The sequence below is a fragment of the Mustela putorius genome, unplaced genomic scaffold (assembly GCF_011764305.1).
Source record: "Mustela putorius furo isolate JIRA1106 unplaced genomic scaffold, ASM1176430v1.1 tig00003853_pilon_pilon_pilon, whole genome shotgun sequence".
In the NCBI taxonomy this organism is placed as follows: domain Eukaryota; kingdom Metazoa; phylum Chordata; class Mammalia; order Carnivora; family Mustelidae; genus Mustela; species Mustela putorius.
In genome coordinates this window covers 34,623,148-34,650,487 of record NW_025422005.1, presented here as the reverse complement: position 1 = coordinate 34,650,487, position 27,340 = coordinate 34,623,148, and the positions used below count along the sequence as shown (strand labels likewise).

Sequence of the window (27,340 nt, the reverse complement as noted above, 5' to 3'; positions counted from 1 at the left end):
ACTTCATTTCCTCTGATTTGATGACAATTTCCTCACAATTACCTCGGTCATTAACATGGGCATGCCAAGCATTGTTCTCAGTGTTTGGGATGTATTAGTAAAGAACAAAAATACCCCTTAGTTGAGCTTATATACAGGTGGAGAGACAGACCATATACAAAGTAGTAAGTGTTGTGGGGGAAAAAAATAGCAGCATAAGGGGTTTGGGGACCAGAGTATACACAGTGGTAGGATTAGTAGCCCTCACTGAGAAGGTGACTTTTGTATAGAGTTGCAAGGTGAGGGAGTTCACCATGTAGGTATATAGCTGAGGTGACAAGAACTCTAGGTTCTAAGAACCATATAGCTATACTATCCGGAGAATTAGGAGACAGTTCAGAGATCATGGGAGACTAGACTGCGGAGACTAGACTGCGTACGACCCTCTCTGCAGGATTTAGGTTTACTGTTCTTAAAATGGAGATTCCTGCAAGGTTTTCAGCAGTAACGAAATCTAAGTTTAAAAGGACTACCCTCATTGGTTAAGCGTCTGCCTTCCACTCAGGTCAGGATCGCCACTTCTCCTTTTCCCCCTGGCCCTCCCCTTGCTTGTGCCTCAGATTAAGGTATTAGCAACAGAGTAGTGAGATTTGGTTGAATTCTGGATATACTTGGAAGGTAAAATCAACAGAATGGGATGCAGATGTTGAAGAGAAACATTAAGGAGAATGCTGTTTTGTTCTGAGTGGCAGAAAGGATGAGGAGTTGCCATCAGTTGAGCTGGGGAGAGTGGCTGAGGATCAGGAGTTCAGTTTTGGACACAAAGAGGTGGAAAGATTTAACTGGAAATGGACATGTGGGAATCAATGGCATATAAATGGCATTTAAAGTTTAGGAGTTGGATGAGATCACCAGGGTGAAAAAGTAGATAGAGAAGAGCCTCAAGGTCACTCCAGTTTGAAAGAAGCTGGGTTGAGAGGATGAATCCGCAAAAGAGAACACGGAAGCAACGGGAGAACAAGCAGGTGAGTGTGCAGGGGACCGCGAAGAGGAAGCAGAGGTGAGGGTCTCTCCTCAGGCTATGTCCTTAAATCTTCCAGAACGTTGATGTTCCTTCCATCCGGGCAAGCTGGATGAGCAGAGGCACCCCGGCCCAAAAAAGCTCTTATTTAATTTCCCCCTCCCCGCTACAGAGAGAACAGACAGATAGCAAGACTATTTATTGAATTCCTGCCAGCCGGCAGCTCTCCCTCTCCCCTACAGGTAGGCCCAACCCTCAGCCTCCCACCTAGGGCCAGTGGGGTCACCGTGAGCGTGACCCCAGGATCCTTCTCCCAGACTTCCTGAAACACCGCCCGGACCTTTCTGGATTGCCTCAGACGCTCCGTTACTCCTTTCCCTCCATATCCTCCTTCTGGAAGTATGAGATGTAATCCAGCTGATCCTTGTCATGAGCTTCAAGATAAAAGGCCGTGTTGCTGCGGGGCACGCCACCTTGGTGTAATACTGGAAGCAAGAGAGGCGAGCCTGAGTCTGGGTGCCCGCTGCACCTCTGCTCCAGGTCCCCTCCCTCTCCCACTCACCTTTGGAAACATTGACTTTGTTGGCCGCCAAGATGTCCGCCTGAATGCTATCTATTTTCATGTACAAGTCCTCGGCATTGCTCTGAGGACAGGAGCAAAGGGCACCTGCTGGGGTCCCAGGGCAGTCTGGACTTGGAAGTGGGGGCGGGGCGGAGGCATGCTGCGGGCTCTGGCGCTGACTGGAAGGGCCGGGAAGGGAACGGAACCACGCCGGGGGATGGGAAGGAGCCCAAGCGCTGGCGGTCCCTCCAGCGGCAGGCCCCTGGGCGCAGCGTGCGCAGGGGTTGTGGCCCGGGGGAGGGGCGCTGTGGAGGCGGGACCTTCCGTGGGGGCCCAACCCTTGGGGGCGAGGACGCTTACAAGGAAGAGCTGGTAGAGCTCCTCTCCCATGGACCGACGGACATGCTCCTCCACCACCGGGAACATCTGCACGAAGTACTGCGACCGCGGGCGGAGCGACGGGGTGACTGCGGTGCCCACGCCTGGGGCCCACCCACCCGCCGCCCCGCGGTCCAGCTGCCCCGCCGCCCCGCCGCTCACCTCCAGCGTGAGGCTGGCCTGACGCTGGCTGTTGCAGTGGTCCGAGTTGCCCATGGCGGCCAACAGGCTGTGCACCACGCGCAGGTGCAGCATCTCCTCCGCGATGCTCGTGTTGCTGCGCGCCAGGACCCTGGGCCGGGAATTCGGGCGGCGGCGAGCCCTTGGGACCCTCCGGCGCCCGGCAGCCCGAACCCCTCCGGGCCCCGCGGGCCCCGCCAGCTGGCTTGCCGCATTCCACCCCCATTCCCATTCTTCCTGCCCGCTTACCGGATGGCTTTGGCCGCCGCGGCCTGCTGCAAGAACACCGGCAGGTGGGCGGTGAGCTGGGGAACCAAGGAGTCTGGCGGAGGGGGCGGCCGTGAGGCAGGCGGCCCTGCATCCCAACCCCCACCCCGCCCAGCCCCGCAGCCTCAATCTGAGCGACTCCCTACCGTTGAGGATTTTGGGCTGCAGTTTTCTGGTCTCCCTGACGGACGGTATCAGCAACTCCACCAGGCCCTTGAGCAGCTCCTGGCACACGTCGTAGTTGACCAGGTCCTTGATCAGCTCGATGGCTGTTGAAGGGCAGAGGCCCTGGGGAGGCCTGATGCTCCCAACCACCCCCGTCCGCACCAAGCAAGCAAAGACCCCCGTTGAACCAAGTCGCTTCCTTTTACCCCCATCCCCTTCCTGCACTTTTCCTAGCACCTTTTTACCGTGCAAGGTGTGTGTGGGAGAAGCTGGGGAGGCAACACCACAGTCCTGCTGGATCTGGGGCTAAAGAGGAGGAGGAGGAGGGGGCCGAGCCTCATTCCCCTCACTCTCCCTTCACAGAACTAGCTACAGAGGGAGGAAGAAAGGTTGGACGGTGAGCCTACCCATCAAGGAGGCTTAGAGGCTGTCAGAGCTGGAGGCCCCACTGAGGTGTCACGGAGGTGGGAGGGGCTAGGTCTTCTAGGGGAGAAAAGATGGGCCAAGACCCAGGAGTGAGGGAGACAGAGCGAGTGGGTGGAGGATGTGTGGCAGAGAGTGAGAAAGGGTTGAAGCCAGGTAGACTGCAGTAGTTTCTGACAAACCATATATGGATCCCTTCTTTCCCTAGGCTTTCCACACAGCATCCCACTGAAGCTCACCACAACCAAAAGAGCTTTGCTTTGCAATGACACTGTCTCGTTAACCCTGTATAGGTCCCAGGAAACGAGGCATAGAGATAAAGCACTTTAGTTAAGATACTACAGCCAGGAAGGATGTGGGAGCATAAAGGAAACACTTTAGATTAGGAAGGAGGAAGGAACTAGAGTTTATGGAGGGGGGTTTTCCTAGAGATACTTTCCAGTCATTTATTCATTTCAGCATTACCCCAGTCTTTGGGCAAGGCTGCCCTAAACGCCTTTTGCTCCAGGAATATTTTTGTCAAGAGGAAGTCATAAAGACAGAGCTGGAAGAGGGCAGGGGAAGTTGGTCAAGTGATGGGACACTGGGATAAGTGTTATTTTAAACTCACATGCTTGCTACGTGGAAGACAGAAAAGACAAAACATGCTGTTCTCCAGCTGGGTAGTCAGGTGTGGGGGCCTCTCTACGCTAGGGGGAGCTAGGGGGAGCTAGGGGGAGCTAGGGGGAGCTAGGGGGAGCTAGGGGGAGCTAGGGGGAGCTAAGACGTCGGGGAAGCGCAGTTCCCTGACTAGCTCATTTACATACCAGAACTCATAATAGACACATGGCAACTATTACCACTAATATCTCTTCGAATAGTGAAAATTAACCTTTCATGTCCCTGTCAAGAAAGTTTTGCCCAGTAAGGATATGCTTGAGATAATTCCCTGCCATGGAAGAAAAGCGTTTGCTGGCAGGTGTAAAGGCACCGCAAGCGTAGGGGGATCAGCCAGTATCTGTGAGGATGGGCACAGATCTTTCTGCATAGCGTTTCTTTTCTGCTTTAATTGGCTCTTTGGTGTAAATGCCAAGAGTGTTTGCAGAATGAAACATTAGAGAATTGATAGTGCAATTTTTGGAGGCCTTACTTAGGTAAGGCTAAATGTTTGTGTCAAAAATAGATTCTTGGGACCCCTGGGTGGCTCAGTTGGTTAAGCAGCTGTTTTCGGCTCAGGCCACGATTTTTCAGGTCATGATTCCAGCATCCTGGGGTCGAGTCCCACATCGGGTTCTTTTAACAGTTAAACATCTTTTAACAGTTAAACAATACTGCTATTTGGGGTTCCAAGGCTCCCTAGGGTTGAGCAAAATTTTAAGATATGCTGTCTTTTCTTCCCCCTAGTCAGTAAGTATTGTTCTAGAAGACTTGTTTAGAGTTGGGGGGAATCAGAGTGAACAAGAGCAGCTCAGAGCTCTAGGAACGTAAGGCAGGTGGATCCCACAACCCAAAAGATCGTGATCTGGGGTGATACCGAGAATCCCATACTTAACCAGCTGAGCCACCCACGGCCCCTTAAAAAAAATGTTTCGGACCCCTCCCCCTCGGAGCAGTGGGTGGGGCAGCTGTGACCCTGCGCTACTGGTCAACCCCACCATCTCACCCAGCGGGCTCATTTGCACACCCATGGGTGCCATCCTCCCTACTACATTTTTGTTAAAAACTGCACATTTCCTTGTTTTCTTGGACCAACATGTCTTTTCCAAAAATCCCTTTCACAAATTTTCCTAGCAGTAGCACCGCAGCATAGGAACAGACGCCAGTCTTGGAGAACTGTAGTTAGTTACAGAAAAAGTGGCAAACATAAGCTAAGTACACGCTGGTATCTCTTCAGATTAAATGTGTCCCCTTTTACTAAAGATTTCTGGGGAGAGGAGTGTTTGCAAGTTTGCCTCATTTCTGAGCTCAAAGGAAAAGTTTCCAATGTTTCATCTGTTAGGTATGGCATTTGTCATAGTTTTTTGTAGATATCTCTTATTGAACAGACATTAAATTTTTAGACTTATTTCCTATTAAGACTTAATTCCTATTAAATTAAGATATATTAAGATATATATGCCTTTTTTTTTTTTTTTTTTTTTTTTTTTTTTTTTTTTTTTTTATCAGAGAGAGAAGGGGAGAGAGCGAGCACAGGCAGACAGAAAGGCAGGCAGAGGCAGAGGGAGAAGCAGGCTCCCTGCCAAGCAAGGAGCCCAATGTGGGACTCGATCCCAGGACGCTGGGATCATGACCTGAGCCGAAGGCAGCCGCTTAACCAACTGAGCCACCCAGGCGTCCCGATATATATGCATTTCTAAATGACATATTATCCCTGGCATATGCTGCTAGATTCAATTTGCTAATATTTTGTGTAGAGTTTTTGCAGCTATCTTCATGAGTAAGATTGGTGTATAGTTTCTCTTTTGCATGCTATCATTGATGGATTTTTTATATTAAGATTAGGCTACCTTAAAAAAGATTAGGCTAACCTTAGAAAATGAGTTGGGGGTTGTATTCTCTTTTTCTAATCTTGAGAAGAGTTTCTGTAAGACAAGAATTTTATCTTGAATGACTGATAGAATTCTCTAAAGCTGATTTTAGAAAAGAAATACTGATTCGGGGCACCTGGGTGGCTCAGCCAGTTGGGCAGCTGCCTTCAGCTCAGGTCATGATCCCGGGGTCCTGGGATTGAGCTCTGCATCTGGCTTCCAGCTCAGTGGAAAACCTGTTTCTCCCTCTCCCACTTCCCTTGCTTATGTTCCCTCTCTCACTGTGTCTCTGTCAAATAAAATCTTTTTCAAAATGCTGATTCATGGGGGGCGCCTGGGTGGCTCAGAGGGTTAAGCCTCTGCCTTCGGCTCAGGTCATGATCTCAGGGTCCTGGGATCGAGTCCCATATCGGGCTCTCTGCTCAGCGGGGAGCCTGCTTCCTCTTCTCTCTCTCTCTCTGCCTGCCTGCCTCTCTACCTGCTTGTGATCTCTGTCTGTCAAATAAATAAATAAAATCTTTAAAAAAAAAAAAGTTTAAAAAAAATGCTGATTCATTTTTTTTTTAATTGTTAGAGGACTATTTATGTTTTCTCTTTCTTCAGAAGTCCATTTTGTTAGGTTATAATTTCTAGCAGTTTTCATCTACATTTTCAAACATTGAAATAAGTTCATGATATCTTTTTATCATTTTAATGTGTGTAACATTTTTAGTGGTGTCTTTTTTTATATTCTTCATATTGACTATGTGATTTTTCTCTTCTGGATCAAATTCTTTTGCCCTCAAGTCCTATGGGGGTAACACACATGGATGCCTGCTTGTGCAGTGGTGTGCACTACAATGAGAAACACTTATCTCAGAAAACCTAAATGTTACAGTCAGTAAGCATGCCTGCCTTTTGCTCTAAAGGGGGAAATATCTTTATTTTCCAAAACTGTTTGCTCATCAGTATCCTTGAAAAGATAGTCTGGGACAAAGAGCAGTCGGTATTTTATTTAAAAGACACACAGAAATATGACAAACCTGTAGATAATTGTCCACTAGGGCCATTATTCTTTTGGTAGTAGTAATCTTTCAGTAGACATTCTTGGCTTGTTCCTTAACTTAGGGGCAAAGTGTTCAATGTTTCACTATTAGATTTTTGGTAAATTTTCTTTTTTTTTTTTTTAAATCAAGTTGGGGAAGTTCTCTAGTTCTATTTTCCTGAGGGTTTTTATCAACAGGTGCTGACTTTGTCAAATGCATTTTCTGAACTGATTATTTAATAATGTAAGTTTTCTTTTTTAGCCTGTTAATTTGGTAGATTAAATTGATTGATTTTTTTGAATATTGAACCAACCTTGCATTCCTGGAAAAAACTCCAATTGGTCATGGTATGTGATTCTTTTTACATATTGCTGAATCCTAATTGCTAATCTTTTTTAAAGATTTTATTTATTTGACGGAGAGAGACACAGCGAGAGAGGGAACACAAGTAGGGGGAATGGGAGAGGGAGAAGCAGGCTTCGTGCCGAGTGGGTAGCTAGATGCAGGGCTGGATCCCAGGACCCTGGGATTATGACCTGAACCCAAGGCAGATGCTTAACAACTGAGCCACCCAGGAGCCCCCTACTTGCTAATCTTTTGTTGAGGATTTTTGCATCTATATTGATGATGGATATTGATCTGTGCTTTTTTTTTTTTTTGGATTTTATTTATTTATTTGATAAAGATCACAAGTATGCAGAGAGAGAGGAGGAGGCAGACTCCCTGATGAGCAGAGAGCCAGAGGTGGGGCTCGATCCCAGGACCCTGGAATCATGACCTGAGCCAAAGGCAGAAGCTTAAACCACTGAGCCACAGGTGCCCTGAGTGATTTTTTTTTTTTTTTAAGATTTTATTTATTTACTTGGCAGAGTAAGAGCACAAGCAGGCAGAGTAGCAAACAGGGGGAGAAGCAGGTTCCCAGCTGAGCAAGGAGTCCAATGTGGGACTCAATCCCAAGATCCTGGAATCATGACCTGAGCCAAATGCAGGTGCTCGACTGAACCATCCAGGAGTCCCTGGGTTGGCCTTATATTTGCAAAATTAATTGCCGGAAAAAACTTCAGAGCTAGGATGAAGATATTTCTTCTAAAGAGCATTTCCCTTTCTATTGGCTACCTGGGCACTAACTATTCTGAACCATTTTTGTCCAAGTTCAAGACTTGAGGTTTTCTGGACCACACAGTTGGTTGTACAGTCCATGCAAGGTCATTTGAGAACCAGCTTACTTCTGGCTTATCCTTATGTTGAGGGCTTTGTCTTCCCGGGTCCCAGCTTAATGTATTTATGCTTGAGGTATCACACCTCCCACCTGGGGCAGGCCCTGGGTACCTTCTTTCTTGCCATTTGATACTGCTTAGTTTCTTCAGGATCAAAGTGGCCTCAGGTTTGAGTGCTGGACTTATCATTCTGGGTTCTCACCTTCCCCTAGGTTTTGGTCTGGTAATTGCTTATTGTACTATATATTTTTTTTCTTTTACTTTTTCTTTTCTTTTCTTTTTCTTTTTTTTTTTTAAGTAGGCTCCATGCCCAATGTGGGACTTGAACTCACAACCCTGAGATCGAGTCCCATGCTTTGCTGACTGAGCCAGCCAGGCACCCCTGCTCTTTATTATTAAGAAGATTACAAATTTCCTTTTAGATATTTATGGTATGATGGTGAATAGATATTTGATTTTTGCCCCTGGTTCCTAGTACACGTTCAGAAATACCCTTGGAATCTCCAGAATGTGAAGTGTCCTTTATATGTTAAATGAAATAACTGGGACTCTTTATATGTTAAATGAAATAACTGACTGGGAGCCTGGGGACTGATCAGTAGAAAGACCAAGGCATGATTACAAGATTGGAACTTTTAGCTCTATCTCCTGACCTCTAGAGAGGGGAGAGGGCCTGGAGAGTGAATTAATCATTAATAGCCAATGATTTGCTCATCAATCACCAATAGCCATGCCTACCTAGTGCAACCTCCATAAAAACCCTGGAGTGATAGGTCTAGAGAATTCTGGATGGGTGAATGCACTGCAGTGTGGGAGGGTGGTGTGCCTAGAGCAGTCCCCCAACCCACACCTTGCCTTATACATCTCCTCCGTTTTCCTGTTCGTGAGCTGTATCCCTTCTACTAAACTGTTAGTAGTAAGCAAAATGCTTTCCTGAGCTCTGTGAGTTGTTCTAGCAAATGACTGAACTTGAAAGGGAGGAAGGCTTGCATGAATTCCCTGGCTTTGTAGCCAAGTTGGACAGAAGGATGAATAATATGGAGACCTAATACTTGTGATTGGCATTTGAAGTGAGGGCAGTCTTGAGGGGCTGTGGAGTCTCAAACTGTCTCCAAACCTGTGGAGTCTGAAGCTAACTCTGGGTAGTTAGTGTCAGAATTGAATTAAATTGTAGGGTACCAGACTGATGTCTGTGGAGAATTGGATAATTGCTTGGTGTGGAAATCCCCCTCCCCCCATTTGGTATCAGAAGTGTTGTGACTAAAAACGACTCAACATCCAAACTTCCTAGCCTACCATTATCAGAAAAAAGAGTCTTCTTCACCTGCCAATTGTTACCTATTCTTCTAGACTCACTTCAGCAACTAGATTTCAAGTAGCTTTGTCTGGCCTGTTCTCCCTCTGCCTCCACTCTGGACCTCTGAGGAGTAGGTGTCCTGTGTCTCTGGCCATTTGCTCACCATGGAGTCCTGCTGTCATCCAGTAATAGCCTCCCCACTACTGTGAACACCAGTGAACATATCTGAGGCGCCTCTGCCTCCCCTGAGCCTCAAACCAGTCCAGTCCATAAAAGTTGAAGAGAATTGGCTGGATTCCACATTCCCGCACACTAGAGACTATTGAGGTGATGGCAGCCCAAGACTGTGGAAACTGCCAGCCTGGTGGGAGATGACCTCAGAAGAGGCTCTGCACTGCCCACTGCAGCCCTCATCTGCCCTGAGCCTGGGAGCCGTGCCTGGTCCTGCCTCTTCACAGGCTGGAGATGGTGCAAGGCCATCCTTCCAGCCCCGCCATGGCCAACTCTGAGAGAACACTTGGAAGCCAGGACCTTATGCTTCCTCGTCAGCCTAGAACTGAGCCACACGCCTGAGTCCTCACGGCAGAGAAGGCAGGCACACGGAAAGGTGAAGGGACTGCAGCCTCTCCTGTGCAGTAGGGGACAAGGCGCAGGGGTCCAGGGGCCAGTGACAGGAGCGCACAGATCTGCAGAGCACGCAGAGCCGGTGTCTACAGAAGGCTGCGTGCAGCCCTTGCAAGCTTTAACTACAAACACGCCTAGGGTGCCTAACCACGGACATGTGCTGGTGACTTCTAATCTTGTCGGAAGACTGTCACTGACAGTGCCCAGCAGCTCAGTGAGTGGCCTGTTCACCTGGAGGCAGAGGCTGGAGAGGCATCCAGCAGCCCCATCCTGGGTCTCAGACTCCATACACTCTTCTCCTGCCTGGTGCTGAGCGTCGCCAGCGGCCAACACTCCCAGAAGGAGGGGGGCTGACTTCTCTCCAGGACTCAGAGTGCTCTTTGGCAGGAAGGAGAACCAGTTTGGGCTGGTGAGTCTGTGTAAGGAAAGGTACCAGTAAGGCCTCTCTCAGACTGCCCTTGTCTCAAGTCCTGGGTCGGGGTGGGGGTTGGGGGGAAGCATCCCATCCACCGACACTGCAGAGCCACGGAGCACACAGAGGCCCTGTCCTGAAGTCCCGCACAAAGCCAGTCTTTTCTCTGCCTGTTTTTCCCAATCACAGAATCAAAGATTTACTCTCTGGCAGAAGGGCTCTTAAGGACATCCCTGCAACCCCTCCTGGTGCTTAGTATTCCAGGGACAAGCCTTGTACGGCAGCCCCTTTTCTCTCCGGAGCAACCTGATTCAGAAACCGCTGCTTCATTAAGAAACACTTCCTAGGGGGGCACCTGGGTGGCTCAGTGGGTTGAGCCTCTGTCTTCGGCTCAGGTCATGATCTCAGGGTCCTGGGATCGAGCCCTGCACCGGGCTCTCTGCTCAGCGGGGAGCCTGCTTTCTCCTCTCTCTCTCTGCTTGCCTCTCTGCCTACTTGTGATCTCTGTCTGTCAAATACATAAATAAAATCTTAAAAAAAAAAAAAAGAAAGAAACACTTCCTAGGATGTTCAGCTATTGCTTGCTGCTGGGCTTTCTCCTTCTTTTTCTCCTCCTTCCAGGTCCTGCAGGAGAGCCCTCCCAATCCCAGTGGCACCCCCCAACTCCATCCTCTGCTTGCTCAGATGTGGTTCTAACTTGGAATCACAGAGGGAGAGGGACCAGCTTATGACCTTCCCTGGCTTCCCCCAAACATTCTCCCACTTGGACAAAAATGCAGCCTGGGATGCTAGCCTGGTGCATGAAACCCCCAAGTCTTTCTCACCTGTTCTCTTATTGTTTGGTTGTGAAACTTCCTTCCTTCTTTTTGAATTAGTGGGGTTTCGGATCTGCGTGGTCAGCACACCCTCGTGCCCAACTCTGCTGGGCCCAGGCTGCCGCAGCACACTTTGCCTCACCTTAGGAGTTGGGCCCTTCCAAGCCACAAGCTGGCCGCACCTTACTGCCAGGACACCCGGGAAAAACACTTGCCTAAGCTTAAGAGAATTCTCCTGCAGCAAGAAATGACTCAAAATACTCAGGGTGGAAAGAATGAGTGAAAATATTTTTATGAAATTTCCCTGACCATACATGGTATTCTCTGCCTACATAAGACCAAATTCTCCAGGAGGCAAATACCTGCTTTTGCCTACTCACTTTATCCTAAATGCTTAGTAAGCCTTCATTGCTGGTATATCTGCAACATTGGAACTTCTCAGAAAAATGAAGATTTATTCGCTGAATCATTTTTGGTTGAGTTTTAAAATTCACAGCTGTCTATATTTACCCCCAAAGTGAAAGGGCTATTCTCTACCCGAATGTCTCCATAGGAACCACAGCTAGTTACAACTCTTTACCCCCTGGGCAAGGTCTGAAGTATAGCAGAGCCATTCAGAAAGCAAAGGGTGATGGGGGATTACCGTCTTTGGCAGCTTCGCCTAAAGCCTGTGTTGCTGACAACACTCCACTGTCTAAATTGGATCAGTCACTGATTAATTCATTTGTTTATTAATTTATCTTATTTTAAAAAAATATTTTATCTATTTATTTTGACAGAGACAGAGAGAGAAAGAGCACAAGCAGGGAGAGTGGCAGGCAGAGGGAGAAGCAGGCTCCCTGAGGATCAGGAAGCCCCATGTGGGGCTCCATCCTAGGACCCTGAGATCATGACCTGATGAAGGCAGATGCTTAATGGACTGAGCCACCCAGGCACCCCAATTCATTCATTTATCTAACAAAATACTTACTCAGCATCTTCTGTGTACCAGACCCCTGTGCTAGGGCTATGAGGAGGACAAATTTATAATCCCTGTCCTCAGGGATGACACAGTTTAATGGCAGATACCAGTAAGGAAACTGGTAGGTATGCTGTTGTATTGTAAGGGCCCTGGGAACAGAAAGGAAGTCAGGTTGGTGTGAGGGTATGTTGAGGAACTGGGGGATAGAGACTCAGGAGAAGGCTCTCTTGGAGATAGTGAAATGTGAGCTGACAAAGCTATGGATGAGAAGGGAGGGACAGAAATGAAGAATGTGGCAAGTGCAACCTACCATTAGGGCCAGGCAATCAGGGAGGTCTGGCTGGGACATGAGGGGTTGGGTCACAGAGTGAGAGCTAAGCCTGAGGAGACAGACTGGCTTCTGAGGACTTGGCACATGCCAACCTCCCTATAAGGCAGGTGTTTTTTCTTGTCTTTCATTTCAAACATTAAAAAAAATTATTTAGAGAGAGCACGCACATGCACACAGGTGAGCAGGGGGAGGGGCAGAGGGAGAGAGAGAATCCCAAGCAGACTCTGCACTGAGCATGGAGCCTAATGAGGGGCTTGATCCCACGACCCTGAGATCATGACCTCAGCTGAAATTAAGAGTCAGATGCTCAACTGACTGAGCCACCCAGGCGCCCCTCTTGTCTTTCATTTCAGAGGAAACTGACTCAAAGCTGTTGAGTATTTTGCCCAAGGCCAAACAGATAAGAAGTAGCAGAATGACTCTGTTGGATTCCAAGGCTCATACTCTTCACCTCCAAGCTCCGCTGCCTCAGCTCGCGTGGAGGACGAGAAGGACAGACAGCGTGGGCACCATGCTAGGGAGATGGAGATTGGTTTAGAGGTGAGAAATAGAGAGATCTGAGTTACAGCAGCAGAGACAGAATGAACTAGAGGGAGATCTAAACGATATTAAGGAGTTAGAGTTGACTGGTCTTGTTAGAAGTTGGTTGTAGGCGGAAAGCAGGAAGGGCTGGCTACATTTCCAAGCACCGGGTGCTTTTCACTGGGTTTGGGACTTTGGAGCTGGAATCTCAGGCATCCAGTTCTGAACATGGTCTGTGACATCCAAGGCGAGATGATCAGAAACAACGGGAAACAACGGGATGGAGCTCAGGGGAGCAGCTGAGCTGGACAGAGGTCACTCAACTGCTCTGCCCATCGGCCACAAAATGGGAATAACAATTGTGCCTACTTTGTTAGCTTGTTATGAGGATTACCGAGTAGAGAGCTGGAGGCGTACTTAATGCGGAGTGGACACCTTATAAAGGCCAGCCACTCGTGTTTCGGTGATCACTAAAACCGTGGGAGTAGATGAGGTACCACAGACAGAATGGAGAGAGAAGAGCAGGGGACCTGGGACTGAATCCTGAGAGAAAAAGAACCTGCACGTCAGGGGCTGCTAGAGGGACGGGAATGTACAAAGGACTGAGCAGCAGTTTCCAGAAAGAGAGGGGGAAACTAGGAGAGTTCCCGGTGGTCGGGGAAGGAAGAGACCCAAGTATTCAGGGCAGAGTGTGATCAGGAGGGTGAGAGCCATGGAGAGGTCATGCCCTGAGGGGAGGCTGAGAAGCAGCTCTACCGGGCCCACACTTTCTTTTTTTTAAAGATTTTATTTATTTATTTGACAGAGAGAGATCACAAGTAGGCAGAGAGGCAGGCAGAGAGAAAGGAGGAAGCAGGCACCCCGCTGAGCAGAGAGCCCGATGTGGGACTCAATCCCAGGACCCCGAGATCATGACCCGAGCCGAAGGCAGCGGCTTAACCCACTGAGCCACCCAGGCGCCCCAGGGCCCACACTTTCATTTGACAAACTGGTGGGGTCCGTGTCAGCTACAGTGCTTTGTGCAGACGGGAACAGCAGTAGACAAAACAGAGGCAAAGGGTGGCCCACTGGCACTCACGGAAACTTCAGTGCAGAAGGGAATCCTCCAATCCAAGGAGGAACCACAGAACCCACAGCCTGTCAGCCTGGGAAGAAAGTTCCTTGATCACCTGTCTGGGAGCTGAAGACACCCTGAACAAATGACTTGCCCTGGGAATCACAGTGAATAGGCTACAGGGTCGTAGCTCAGTCTTCTTTGGACAGATGGAAACTTAGAAATCACGTTGCACCTGGGAACTGTGGTGATGGCCTGTGACTAGTTCCCTCCCTCCCTCCCTCCTTCCTTCTCCTTCTCTCCTTCCACCTTCCTTTCCTTCCTGAGATTTATCTGGGGGTGGGGGGTGGGCGGGGGCTGAGGGAGAGTCTTAAGCCCACTTGGGGTGGGGACGGTACTTGATCTCACCACCCTGATCTCATCACCTGCGCCAAGACCAAGAGTCATTCGCTTAACCAACTGCGCCACCCAGGAACCCCAGCATGCGACTATTTCTAAGGCACTCAGCACGGAGGAAGTTTGTTTTATAATTTTTTGCTCCTAGAGCCTTGGGAAACCCGAGTCCCAGTTCTGGGTCTTCAGTTCCACGCGACTGCCACCTGCTGGCCACATGTGAGAAGTGTGCTTCAGGGAGCGTCCACGCACAGGTTTGCCTCCTTTTCCAGCCGGCAGGAGTGAGAATACATTTGGCGAGTTGCTATTACAAGGAGGAGACCAGTGTCAAGGATCTTCCTGATCAACTGCCTTCTATCTCTGATTCCTGTACATCTCCTTACCTCTTTCATCACAGCCTGTTTAAAGCTCACTGTTGAAACACAAAAAAAGCACATTTTATACACGATTTCTTTGAAAAGAGCCAGTTGATAAAGGAATGAATGTTATGTGCTCTGGTAGTGTATGTACTGCTCAATTAAGAATGACTGTAGCGTAGGGCGCCTGGGTGGTTCAGTGGGTTAAAGCCTCTGCCTTCAGCTCATGTCATGATCCCAGCGTCCTGGGATCGAGCCCCGCATCAGGCTCTCTGCTCAGCTGGAACCTGCTTCCCTCTTTTCTCTGCCTGCCTCTCTGCTTACTTGTGATCTGTCAAATAAATAAATAAAATCTTAAAAAAAACTTAAAAAAAAAAAAAAAGAATGACTGTAGTGTAGGGTACCTGGGTGGCTCAGTGGGTTAAGGTATCTGCCTTAGGCTCAGGTCATGATCTCAGGGTCCTGGGATTGAGCCCTGTATCCAGCTTTCTGCTCAGCAGGGAGCTTGCTTTCCCCTTCTCTTTCTGCCTGCCTCTCTGCCTACTTGTGATCTTTGTCTGTCAAATAAATAAAATCTTTAAAAAAAAAAAAAAAGAATGACTATAGCGTCTTCCATGGGAGTCTGCTCTTCAAGGCTAGGAATCCAACCCACCTGTATATGGGCCCCTGAGGGAAGCACCGACCACCACCCCCGGCACCCGAGGGGAGAGGGTGCCAGGCCATACCAGGGCAGACATGGAGTTTCTGAGGGTCAGGCAAACTGGGCCATTAGAAAGGAGTGTTCCCCAATGACTTCCTATTTAAAAACAAACAACTACGGCAGACTGTAAATAAAACGAACAGTGAATAAAGTGTGGCAGTTGAAGTATATAATTTCAGGGAAATAACATATATTTTAAGAATATTCAGCAGACTTTTATTTTAAACTCTCCTTTGACATCAGAGTCTTGTGACTGTTGTTCAATGAAGTCACATGGAGAGGTGGACTCTTACATAGCCAGAAATCACATGAAGTCACATGGAGAGGTGGCCTCTTTACACAGCCACATCCCTGCTGATATGGGTTAGCTCAGAAGAGGAAAGTAAAGGCACAAGGTTCTATGGCACCAAAGGTGTAGTTTTAAAAATGAGATCTTGGGGCGCCTGGGTGGCTCAGTGGGTTAGGCCGCTGCCTTCGGCTCAGGTCATGATCTCAGGGTCCTGGGATCGAGTCCCGCGTCGGGCTCTCTCCTCAGCAGGGAGCCTGCTCCCCCCCCCCCATCTCTGCCTGCCTCTATGCCTACTTGTGATCTCTCTCTGTCAAATAAATAAACAAAATCTTTAAAAAAAAATAAATAAAAATGAGATCTTGGGGTGTCTGGGTGGCTCAGTGGGTTAAAGCCTCTGCCTTTGGCTCAGGACCCTGGGGGGCTCTCTGCTCAGCAGGGAGCCTGCTTCCCTTCCCCTCTCCGTGACTGCCTCTCTGCCTACTTGTGATCTCTGTCAAATTAAAAAAAAAATTAAAAAATGGGATCTTATGGTATTAGCATGACCCTGAAAAGGGCATGAAGAAAACACAATTATTTTTTATGGTAATAATAATATTGTCCATCCTCAGGTTTTTGACTGTTTCTCAAAAGTGGTAAAAATGTTAAAAGTCTTGTTTCTGTAATACTGGAGAGAAAGGACAGTGTGGTGGTGAGGACTTGGTTGATGGGGTCAGCCTGCCTGGGTGTGACCCACAACTTTCCCACTTACTGTCTCTGAGACTTTTGGTGGGCTATTCAATTGTTCTGTGCCTCAGTTTCCTCACCTGAAAACTGGGGATGATAACAGTACCTACCTCTCAGGATTGTTCTGAGGACTGTGTGACACGATTGCAGAGCTTAAAACCATGCCTGGCACACAGTCCTCACCAGTCACTGGTAGCGATGACTATTGTCATTCCTGGTATTATGACTGCTGAGTCAAAGCTCTAGGGGTGCCTGGGTGGCTCAGTGGGTTAAAGCCTCTGCCTTTAGCTCAGGTCATGATCCCAGGGTCCTGGGATTGAGCCCCGAGTCGGGCTCTCTGCTCTCTCCTCCTCCCTCTTTCTGCCTGACTCTCTGCCTACTTGTGATCTCTCTGTCTGTCAAATAAATAAATGAAATCTTAAAAAAAAAAAAAAAGCTCTAGCCGGACAGGGACTTCGTTTCATTTGTCACTATACACTCAGTGCCCAGCTCAGTGCCTGCTCTTTTAGTAAATTAATGAATGAAAAATGTAAACCATTTAAAAATAAACCAACAAAGGATATTATCAGAAAGGTGAGAGAACACAAGGGCGCCTGGGTGGCTCTGTTGGTTAAATGTCTGGCTTTGGCCCAGTCATGATCCGTGGGGCCTGGACTGGAGACCAGTGTAGGCCTCTCTACTCAGCCCGGGAGTTGGCTTCTCCCTCTGCCCTTCCCCCCGCTTATGTGCTTGCTTACTCTCTCTCTCTTTGTCAAATAAATAAATAAAATCTTGAAAATACAAAGTGAAAAGACAACCCTCAGAAGCCATTCTGGTATCCAGAATATAGAAAGAACTCTTACAACTCAATAGCGAAAAGACAAGTCAATTTCTTTTCTTTTCTTTTCTTTTTTTTTTAAAGATTTTATTTATTTATTTGACAGAGAGAGATCACAAGTAGGCAGAGAGGCAGGAAAAGTCTCCCTGCTGAGCAGAGAGCCCGATGTGGGGCTCGATTCCAGGACCCTGAGATCATGACCCGAGCTGAAGGCAGTGACTTAACCCACTGAGCCACCCAGGCGTCCAACAAGCCAATTTCTAAAAATGGGCCTAGGACTTGAGACGGTATTTCTCCAAGAAAGAAATATAAATGACCAAGAGGCACCTGACAAGATGTTCAACATCTTTAGTCATTAGGAAAATGCGAACCAAAGCTACAGTGAGGTACCGCCACTCCACCATGCCCTAAGATGGCTGTTAAAAAAAAAAAAAAAAAAAAAGGACAATGACAAGTGTTGGCAAGGAGAAATTAGAACCCTCATATATTGCCAGTAGGAATGGAAACTGGTGCAGCTGCTGTGGAAAACAGTTTGACAATTTCTCGAAAGGCTGGACAGAATTAATCTATGACCTGGTGATTCCAGGTCATATCCTGGTGAAACCGTGATATGGAGTGAAAGTAGCCAGATGCAAAAGGTACCATATTGCATGACTCCATTTGTATGAAATATCCAGAATAAGTAAATCCATGGAGACAGAGTAAGGATTGGTGGTTTCTAGGGTCTGAGGGGAAGGGCCAGGGAGCAAATACATGGTACATGGGGTGATGAAAATGTTCCAGAGCTGGATGGGGTGGTGGTTCACACAACACTGTGGGTATACTCAGCACCACTGAATTATTCATTTTAAATTGGCTAATTTTGTTATGTGAATCTCACCACAATTTGAAAAAACGCGTTTATGTGGAAAAAAGGAACTAAACCAAATCTGATTAATTTCTTTCTTTTTTAAAGACAATATTTATTTATTTGAGAGAGAGAGCGCACACAAGCAGGGAGAGGGTAGAGGGAGAGAGAGAATCCCAAGCAGACTCTCCACCGAGCGTGGAGCCTGATGTGGGGCTCCATTTCACAACCCTGAGATCACAACCTGAGCCCAAATCAAGAGTCAGATGCTCAACTGACTGAGCCAACAAGGTGCCCCAAGTCTGTGATTAATTTCTAAGTAGATCATACTCCTTAGTATTAGGAAGCCACGTAACCTTGAACCCTAAGAAAAATTAACAATGACATTCTTGTCCATTGTCAGTCTCTCTCCAGGTCTTTGAGGGGCAGGGGAAGAGATATCACACATTCAAAGACTTGCCCATGTCTGTCCTGTCACTTAGGACCACTGTTTTCCTGAAATAACATTTCTAGAGGATTCTACTAGGTTAGTGTGGTACAGTTTGCTCAGCCATTAATGCTGCTATTGTACTTTGTGGCTGATAAACCACACTTGAAACTTCACTACACAAAACACGATCATTTTATTAGCAAGTCAAATTAATCCTAGGTTCTAGGTCAATTAGACAAAAATGTTATTCCCCAAGTGACCATTTTTGCAAATTCACAAGCATTTCTATTTTATCATAAATTTGTTTCTTATCCCTACGTGTTCATTTCTTAGCAATTTTTATGAGATGGTATAGTGATTTTTTTTTTTTTTTGAGATGGTACAGTGGTTTTAAGATATGTCCACAAAAATTTTGCCTGTTTTCTCTTAAGGGGTGAGCCCATTTTCTCCCCCACCCTCAATGAACAGGGTAAACAGAAGTGACAGTGTGCAACTTCTGAGATTAGATAATAAAAAGTAGTGGGGCCTCCTCTTTGCCCGCTCTCAGATCACTCTGGGAGAAGCCAGCTGCTCTGTTGTGAGGACAGTCAAGCAGCCCGTGGAGAGGCCCACGTGGTGAAGACTCAAGGCTTCCTGTCAACAACCAGCTGTAACTCACGAGCTGTGTGAGTGAGCTACTTTGGAAGCGGGTCCTCCAGGACCCGTCATACCTTCAGATGACCTCAGCCCTTTGAGATATCTGGAGCTTAAACCACTCAGTTAAGGTTCCCAGATTTCTGACCCATAAAAACTGTGTGAGAGGGGCGCCTGGGTGGCTCAGTGGGTTAAGCCGCTGCCTTCGGCTCAGGTCATGATCTCGGGATCGAGTCCCACATGGTGCTCTCTGCTCAGCAGGGAGCCTGCTTCCTCCTCTCTCTCTCTCTGCCTGCCTCTCCAACTACTTGTGATTTCTCTCTGTCAAATAAATAAATAAAATCTTTAAAAAAAAAAAAAAAGAAATGTGTGGTCAGTAAATTAGTAATTTGGTGAATTGGGCACTCAGCAAATTGGTCGTTTGGCTAATTGATTTTTGGCAGGCATATCTTTGGCAAATTAATTTGCAATGATTGATCTGCTTCTAATTAAGTCATACATAGTAATTTTTATGATCCTAAGATAATTGATTGATAAAAGATACCAATATATTTACACACACATATGTATTTCAAATTCCCAACAGAACTCATTAATTTCTTCTGCAAAACTCGCTGTGACTTTGACCTTTCTCTTGTCTAGGAAGGGAGACCAGTGAGCGATCCCTTCTGTGGCTTTCGACTGCTCGTCATGATTAAGTCCCTGCCTGCCACCAGTTCCTGGAATAGCAATCCTCCCTGGGAGGAAACTGCCATTTTTCACTTCACAGAAATCATAAATGGAGATAAATTCCAGGCAGGGCCACTTTGAAGAAGGCCTCCCTTAATTTTAATTTTGGCTCTCTAATGTTAAATGGGATGATCATTAAAAGAAATTCTAAAGTCTTAATTCTAGGGGAAAAAAAAAAACCTGAGAAATTAGTGGACATCAGTACCCTTTGCCTGGTTATTTCTACTTCAAAGTGAACAGGCAAAGAATGGACAGCCAGAATCCCCTGCCCTGAGGACTGGAAAACAGGAAAACTGACGCACAGGGTTCTCTTCCAATCTTTCAGAAGAGAAAAGTTGCCACGTGGAACCATACTAGAGCCTGAGGGGAAAGGAAAAATCAGGACTAGCCTCTCGTTCCAGCTGTTGTCCCCAGCTGTCTTCCTGGTGGGCCCCTGATAATAGGGAGCTGAGATAACCCATCTCTGCTGTGTCCTGTTGTAACATTTGACCTACATACTACATGAGAGTAAAATAGTGATCATTTTATGACACTAAATTTGGAGCAGTTTGTCAGAAGCAATAGGCGACCAGAGCATCCACTCTGTGTGTGTGTGGCCTTCCTGTCTCTTACCTTTTCCTCCAGGAAACTTTCCTTTTTTTCTCCCCCTCCAAACTCTCTTCCTTGGCCCTAAGAACTCTCAAGAAATAAAAGATCATTTGATACATACGGCTTCCACCTAGCCACCTGGGCTGAACAAACCAGTTATTTCAAATTCTAATTCCAATATGATGACTGTCGTATAAGCTTGGATATATACAAGATTCACTCATCTCCATTCACTCATTCGACAAATAGCTAAGAGGCTGCTTTTGCTGGTACTGTGTGGGCACCAGGGGTCCAGTAGTAGACAAAGATGATGAAGTCTCACGTCTCAGGGGGGCTGACTTTCTTTCTTTTTTTTTTTTTTAAAGATTTTATTTATTTATTTGACAGAGAGAGATTACATGTAGGCAGAGAGGCAGGCAGAGAGAGAGAGAGGAGGAAGCAGGCTACCCGCTGAGCAGAGAGCCCGATGTGGGACTCGATCCCAGAACTCTGGGATCATGACCCGAGCTGAAGGCAGCGGCCTAACCCACTGAGCCACCCAGGCGCCCCGGGGGCTGACTTTCTTACTGTAGAGCACAGACACTAGACAAGCAAATGAATGAACAAGGTAATCTGAAAGAGGTTAAGTGCAGTGATGGAGCATGTTGGAGAGAGCCCGAGGGCGGGCAATGGAGGAGAACTGGGGACACGTTAAAGAGTGTGGTCCGAGGCCTCTCTCTGAGGTGATGTCTGAGCTAAAGTTTGAGAAGTTGTCCATCAATCCAAGGCCTGGGGGAAAAGCCTTCCAGAAGCTTTGCTGGACATGGCAGGTGTGTAGAGTTTTGTGCAGGTGCAAGGGAAAGCTATTTTTTTGAAATGATTGTTCTGGCTGCAATGGAAGAGTGGCTTATAGGCGGCCAGGATAGAAGCGGAAGTTAGCAGAAAGGATGGGAGGTTAGCCGTGGGCGATCATGGTGGCAGTGGGGACAGAGAGATGGAAGTAGGGACAGTGCAGAGAGGACTCAGTAAGGGTGGACAGGGTGGCAGGTGAGAGAAAGTAGATCATTTGGTACTAGTTCTACACTTTTTACTGGAGCAGTTGCGTTGGCGGTGGCACCTTTTACTGAAAATAGGAGATAGGGTAGGATTTGGGAAGAAAACTAAGAGTTCTGTTTTGCCTATAAATTTCAGATGTCTGGGGAGATTTTGGGGGAAAGATTAGGCCAGAGACACAGTCTGGTACCTGAATATTTAACATAGATGTGGTGTGTAAAGCTGGGAACTAGACAAAAATCATGTGGACAGAAGGTGTGGGTAAAGAGATGAGAAGTAGGCTGACCCAACAGTCGGGTAGAAATAGGAGAAAGTAGCAAAGCGAGTCTAACAAACATGGCAGACCCAGCTTGAGGGAGGAAAACTGAAAGTTGTATCACAGAGCCCCAGAGAAGAAAACCAGTTGCCTTGGGCCAGTTGGGTCAAAAGTAGCTGAGAGATCAGGTAGGAAGAAAATGGAAAAATGAGTAGCTGGAGGGGAACTTGGGGTCAAGGAGGAGTTTGCACCCTTAAATGCTATCATTTAATTTAATTTGGGGAGGCAGGTCTCTTAAATCTCTTTTAATCCATAGATGAAAGCCCCCAAGGAAGGGCTCTTTTTTTTTTTTTTTTTTTTTTTAAGATGGGAGATACAGAACAGATTTGCATGTCACTGGAGATGATCCTCTAGAGAAAAAGAGAGGCTCTGTTTATGAGAGGGTTTTATGAATGTGTTTCAGAGAATAAGAAGAAGCAGGAGAATGGGCATGCAGTAGGAGCAGGGACACTCAGTTGAAATGGAAAAGAGGGCAGAGAACATGGGTCATAGGCCAGGCCGGTTGGCAGATTCGGAGGTGGGGAGGTAGAGTTCTCAATGAAAAAAGAGGTGAAGCCGTCACCTGGCTCCAGCTCCGCTGACCCCCACTGCAAGGGAAGGAGTCACTTTGCCTCCTAAGCCTCTCCACCCCCTTGTCACTGGACTCTCCCTGGGAATTCTACCTTCCCTGCAGCCTTCTCGGGAGAGTGATGTCAACTACCCCCAGCCTCCTTCCCCTCCTCCTTCTGAACTATTCCTTTTCCTTCTCAATACAAACACAAGCAACCCTCCCGCCCCCAGCCCCAGTGCTTGGCATAGTACTTGGCACACTGCAGATGTTCAATCAATATTTGTTTTTTAAAAACAAACCAACCCTGACCTGTTACGCTCTACCACCCACCCCTGGCTTCTCTTCCATGACTGTTGCCATCACCCTGGGGGAACTTTAGCTTGTTTTTGCAATTTGGTGTCCTCCAACTCAGAGAAATTCCTCTCTGATCCTCTCTGTCTGGTCGACACTGTTAGAACCACATCTGAGACCTGTCAGACCTTCCCTCTCCTGCCTTGGGAGGATTTTCAGTGGGAGCCCACCCGGTTTTCTCTCCCTGAGCTTCCTTCCGTTCTGCCCAGCCTGTGGAATAGCTCCCCCTAGTGGACAACTGCACACACACGCTCTATTTCCCAGTTGCGCCAAGACACTTTGAAGTCCCTGGTGAAAGAGTGTAATTCCTTCATTCACCAGACATCTCTTGAGTACCTGCTATGAGTCTGGTCTACCCGAAATGCTCTTGGAGCTCATAGTTTCACTGTTATCACAGGAGGAGACAACAAACCAAAAAGGCAGTGAGAGGGGTGCCTGTGTGGCTCAGTGGGTTGAAGCCTCTGCCTTTGGCTTGGGTCATGATCCCAGGGTTCTGGGATCAACCCCCCACATCCCGCTTTCTGCTCAGCAGGGAGCCTGCTTCCTCCTCTCTCTCTGCCTGCTTCTCTGCCTACTTGTGATCTCTGTCTGTCAAATGAATAAATAAAATCTTAAAAAAAAAATAGAATAAGATCCTGATTTAAAAAAAAAAAAAAGGCAGTGAGAAAGCGACACGCTTCTCTGCCTCTTTCAGGATTCAGGGTGTATAGGCAGAACTCCCTCCCTCTCTCTCTCAACAACTATGCAACAAGGACCTACCTTATGCCGGAGACTGGTCTGAGAACATAAGGTCAGAAGTGGTAAGAAGTGCACTGAGGGGTGCCTGGGTGGCTCAGTGGGTTAAAGCCTCTGCCTTCAGCTCATGTCATGATCCTGGAATCCCAGGATCCACCCCCCTCCCCGCATTAGGCTCTCTGCTCAGTGGGAAGCCTGCTTCTCCCTCTCCCACTCCCCCTGCTTGTGTTCCCTCTCTTGCTGTGCCTCTCTCGTTAAATAAATAAATAAAATTAAAAAAAACAAAAAGGAAAGGGCGCCTGGGTGGCTCAGTGGGTTAAAGCCTCTGCTTTCAGCTCAGGTCAAGATCCCAGCATCCTGGGATCGATCCCCCACATGGGGCTTTCTGCTCAGTGGGGAGCCTGCTTCCTCCTCTCTCTCTGCCTGCTTCTCTGCCTACTTGTGATCTCTCAAATAAATAAATAAAATCTTAAAAAAAAAAAAAGGAAAAAAGAGAATTGCCTGTAACTGTGCTGTGCATTCTGGAGAAGACTGCTCCATGGCTGGGGGGACCCCGGAAGGGAGGTGCAGGGTGGTACAAAGGAAGGAGGGCTGACATCTGGGCAGGGCTGAAAGGCAGGAGAGGGACAGCCTTGGAGAAAAAGGCATAAGCTAAGAAGTGATGATGAGTAGGAGTGGTCATGTGAGCCCCATGGAGGTGGTGGCAGGGAGGGAGGCTCAGTGCCACCAAGCAGTCTTTTTGGGCCATTTGACTATGTTTCCTAACATGAGTCTACTGCCAGATCACTGCTGTGCCACTCGCACTCTATCCCGCACTCCATCCCCAGCTCCAGTGCAGTGACAGCTCTCTGCTGCTGGGTCTAACCTTTATTCAGGTCCCTCCACTACCCTACCCTTCACTGCTGACCCCTCCCCGGCTAGGAGACACTCCTCCAGCTTGTAATATATATATTTTTAATTTTTATTATTTTTTGAGATTTTTTTTTTAATTTATTTGTTTGACAGACAGAGATCACAAGTAGGCAGAGAGGCAGGCAGAGAGAGAGAGGGAGAAGCAGGCTTCCTGCTGAGCAGAGAGCCCAATGCAGGGGGATCCCGGGATTCCGGGATTATGACCTGAGCTGAAGGCAGAGGCTTTAACCCATTGAGCCACCCAGGCACCCCAGCTTGTAATATTTTAACACAGCATTACTTCTCACCACACAAGGTCCACTTTCCCAAGCACATCTGCAGGGGTCCAAAAACTAAACAAATGGCAATGCTGCTGCAGGAAAAACAGACCGACATCAATTTCAACACTGCCTCTGAAAAACAATTGATATTTGAAGTCCCCCTCTGGACCTTGGCTGGTCTTCCCCAGGATCTCACATGCACACCTGAACCCTGGTACCTGCCTGCTCCTTCTGCCCCTCCCAGGCTTCCCGGATCTGGGGCTCTACCCACCTGCCATTTTGGACACAGAAATCCTGATATTTACGAACGTCCACACATACCTACTTCATGGACCTCTGTGTCTCAGCCTCCTCAGCCCTGCCCATTCCCCTGTCCATAGGCTACCTCATTCCCCACATCCAGGCACTTCCCAATCCTGTCCATTCCTTCTTCCCAGGGCCTCTGTATTTGGCTAGATGGTGACATTCTTACTTTGTTGTCTGACCAGCACGCAAGGCCTTCCAACTGGCTTCCAGACTTGGGTTTCCCTGTGATTCTGATCTGGTGTGGACACTGCCACCCAGGTAACCTCCTGGACAGAGTGCCCACGACTCCATCTGGCATTCCAGGTGCTCCTCGGTCTGGTCCTGGCCTATTCTTCTAGGTCTTCCTGGGCTAAGACATCTACCAAACTTCCACTAAATGATCTACCTGTCATTCCTCTGATACATCTTGTACTTCTGTATGTCTGGGCCTTTAGTTTATACCATTCCTCTTTCCAGAATGCCCTCCTCTGCTCCTTTCCACTTTCCCAACTCCTTCCCATACTCTAAGGTCAGCTCAGACACTACCTTCTCAGCAAACCCTTCTCTGCTCCCTCCTGTTGAAAACAGAATCTTCCTTCTCTGAACCACTATAGGAACAGGGAAGGAAACAACATCCTATAAACACCTGCCATGGGCTCATGTTAAAATCATATGCTTAGGGACGCCTGGGTGGCTCAGTGGGTTAAGCCTCTGCCTTTGGCTCAGGTCATGGTCTCAGGGTCCTGGGATGGAGCCCTGCATCGGGCTCTCTGCTCAGCAGGGAGCCTGCTTCCTTTCCTCTCTCTCTCTGCCTACTTGTGATCTCTGTCTGTCAAATAAATAAATAAAATCTTTAAAAAAAAAAAAAAAGCATACACTTTGGGGACACCTGGATGGCACAGTTGGTTAAGCATCTAGCTAGTTTTGGCTGAGGTCCTGATCTCAGGGTCATGAGATCGAGCCCCATGTTGGGCTCCATGCTCAGCCTTGAGTCCACTTAAGACTCTTTCTCCCTTTCCCCCTGCCCCCCCCCACCATGGATATGCATGCATTCCCTTTCTCTCAAATACATAAATAAATCATTTTTTTTTTTAAAGGCTCACACTAGGGCAACCCTCTTGGGTCCCCTCCCTTTTCGGGAGCTTTGTACTATTGCTCAATAAACTTTGCTTTGTTGCTCACAATAAATAAATAAATAAATATAAAAAAATTTTTTTAATTAAAAAAGATCCCTTAAAAAAAAAAATAAAAACCTATGCTTTGGAGTCAGATCTGGTTTGACTCTGGTTAGCTGCATAACCTTGGGAAGCATACATAATATCTCTGTTCTTTGATGTTCTTTGATGCTCACCATTCATTCCTGTGAGCATTTGAATACCTAATACATGCCAGTCTCTGTACTCTTGTTGTTCTTTTGGGAATTAAATGAAATGATGCATAGAAAGTAGCTGGCACAGAGGAGGACTGAATACACACAAACGTATTAATACTACCACTATCCAGTTTAGTTTCTTTTTTAAAAGATTTTATTTATTTGTCAGAGAGAGAGGACACAAGCAGGGGGAACAGCAGGCAGAGGGAGAGGGAGAAGCAGGCTCCCTGCTGAGTGGAGAGCCCAATATGGTGCTCAGTCCCAGAACTCTGGGATCGTAACCTGAGCCAAAGTGAGACCCTCAACCGACTGAGCCACCCTGGCATCCCTCCAGTTTAGTTTCTCAGAAGAAGAGTTTTCTGGGTAATTTCTGGTTAGTGGCGAGTACCACATAAGATACAGAACCAGAGGGCGCCTGGGTGGCTCAGTCAGTTAAGCGTCTGCCTTTGGCTCAGGTCATGATCCCAGCCAAGGGCCTGGGACCGGGTACCAAGTCAGGCTCCCAGCTCAGCAGAGAGTCTGCTTTTCTCTCTGCACCCACCCCCCTTGCTCCTGTGCTGTCTCTCTCTCTCTCACACAAAAATGAAAATAAATACAATCTTTTTTTTTAATAAATAAAATCTTAAAACAAAACAAAAAAAAGACTGGGAACCAGCCAGCGCTGGACCCTGGTGGATCACAGCAAATGTTAAATTACCACGAGGCTGATGTGAAGTACAGAAAGTGACTGTCATTTTCTAAATAACTTGCCAATCAGACGGAACCAGCATCTACCATCTGCCAAGGCTCTCAGGATACCCAGCAAAGTCCTTTGTGACTAAGAGAAAACTGCTCGGAGCTAGTCTGTCTAGTTCTCATGATCAGCTTCTGTACCGTGTGAGTAGGAACAGACCCAGCGGCCCCCCTACCTTCATACTGGACTTCCAGGTGCATCGTGCGCAGCACCTTCAGGACGCACTCCACGATGCTGGGGTGGGTGGTTCCAATGATTGACTGACGAGACAGACAACAGCACAAGGGGGTTACTTAAGATCTAGTACACCTGGAAGAAATGAAGAGCAGGCTGGCCAATGGCTGGGCAGCCTGGCCAAATGGGGAGAGGGAGGGTAATGGTGAGTCAGTTGGGCCCAGGTGGCGACCTGCTAGAGGAGCAGGCACAAGCCGGCTCCCTTGCTGGGGGGAAGGGTGGATACCAGCTAGGGAGAATAGAACTCCTCCAGGATCCTAAATCTTCTCTCCTTCAGGACCTCACCTGATTGGGGAACCCCTCTTTTCTACCTCT

At 47.6% G+C, this 27,340-nt stretch overlaps 1 protein-coding gene across 10 annotated transcripts in view; it reads right to left on the bottom strand.

Moving 5' to 3' along the window:
• Positions 1–1,184: 1,184 nt before the first annotated feature.
• Positions 1,185–27,340, bottom strand: part of ARMH1 (armadillo like helical domain containing 1) — a 49,299-nt gene continuing 23,143 nt past the window's right edge. For all 10 annotated transcript variants that reach the window (XM_045064405.1, XM_045064408.1, XM_045064401.1 and 7 more), the window contains 7 exons: positions 26,967–27,051; positions 2,534–2,656; positions 2,370–2,442; positions 2,103–2,232; positions 1,923–2,000; positions 1,563–1,644; positions 1,185–1,485 (listed from right to left, as the gene is read on the bottom strand). In XM_045064405.1, the coding sequence (XP_044920340.1) occupies positions 1,367–1,485; positions 1,563–1,644; positions 1,923–2,000; positions 2,103–2,232; positions 2,370–2,442; positions 2,534–2,656; positions 26,967–27,051 (690 nt within the window). In that variant the 3' untranslated portion in view covers positions 1,185–1,366. The remainder of the gene's footprint in view (positions 1,486–1,562; positions 1,645–1,922; positions 2,001–2,102; positions 2,233–2,369; positions 2,443–2,533; positions 2,657–26,966; positions 27,052–27,340) is intronic.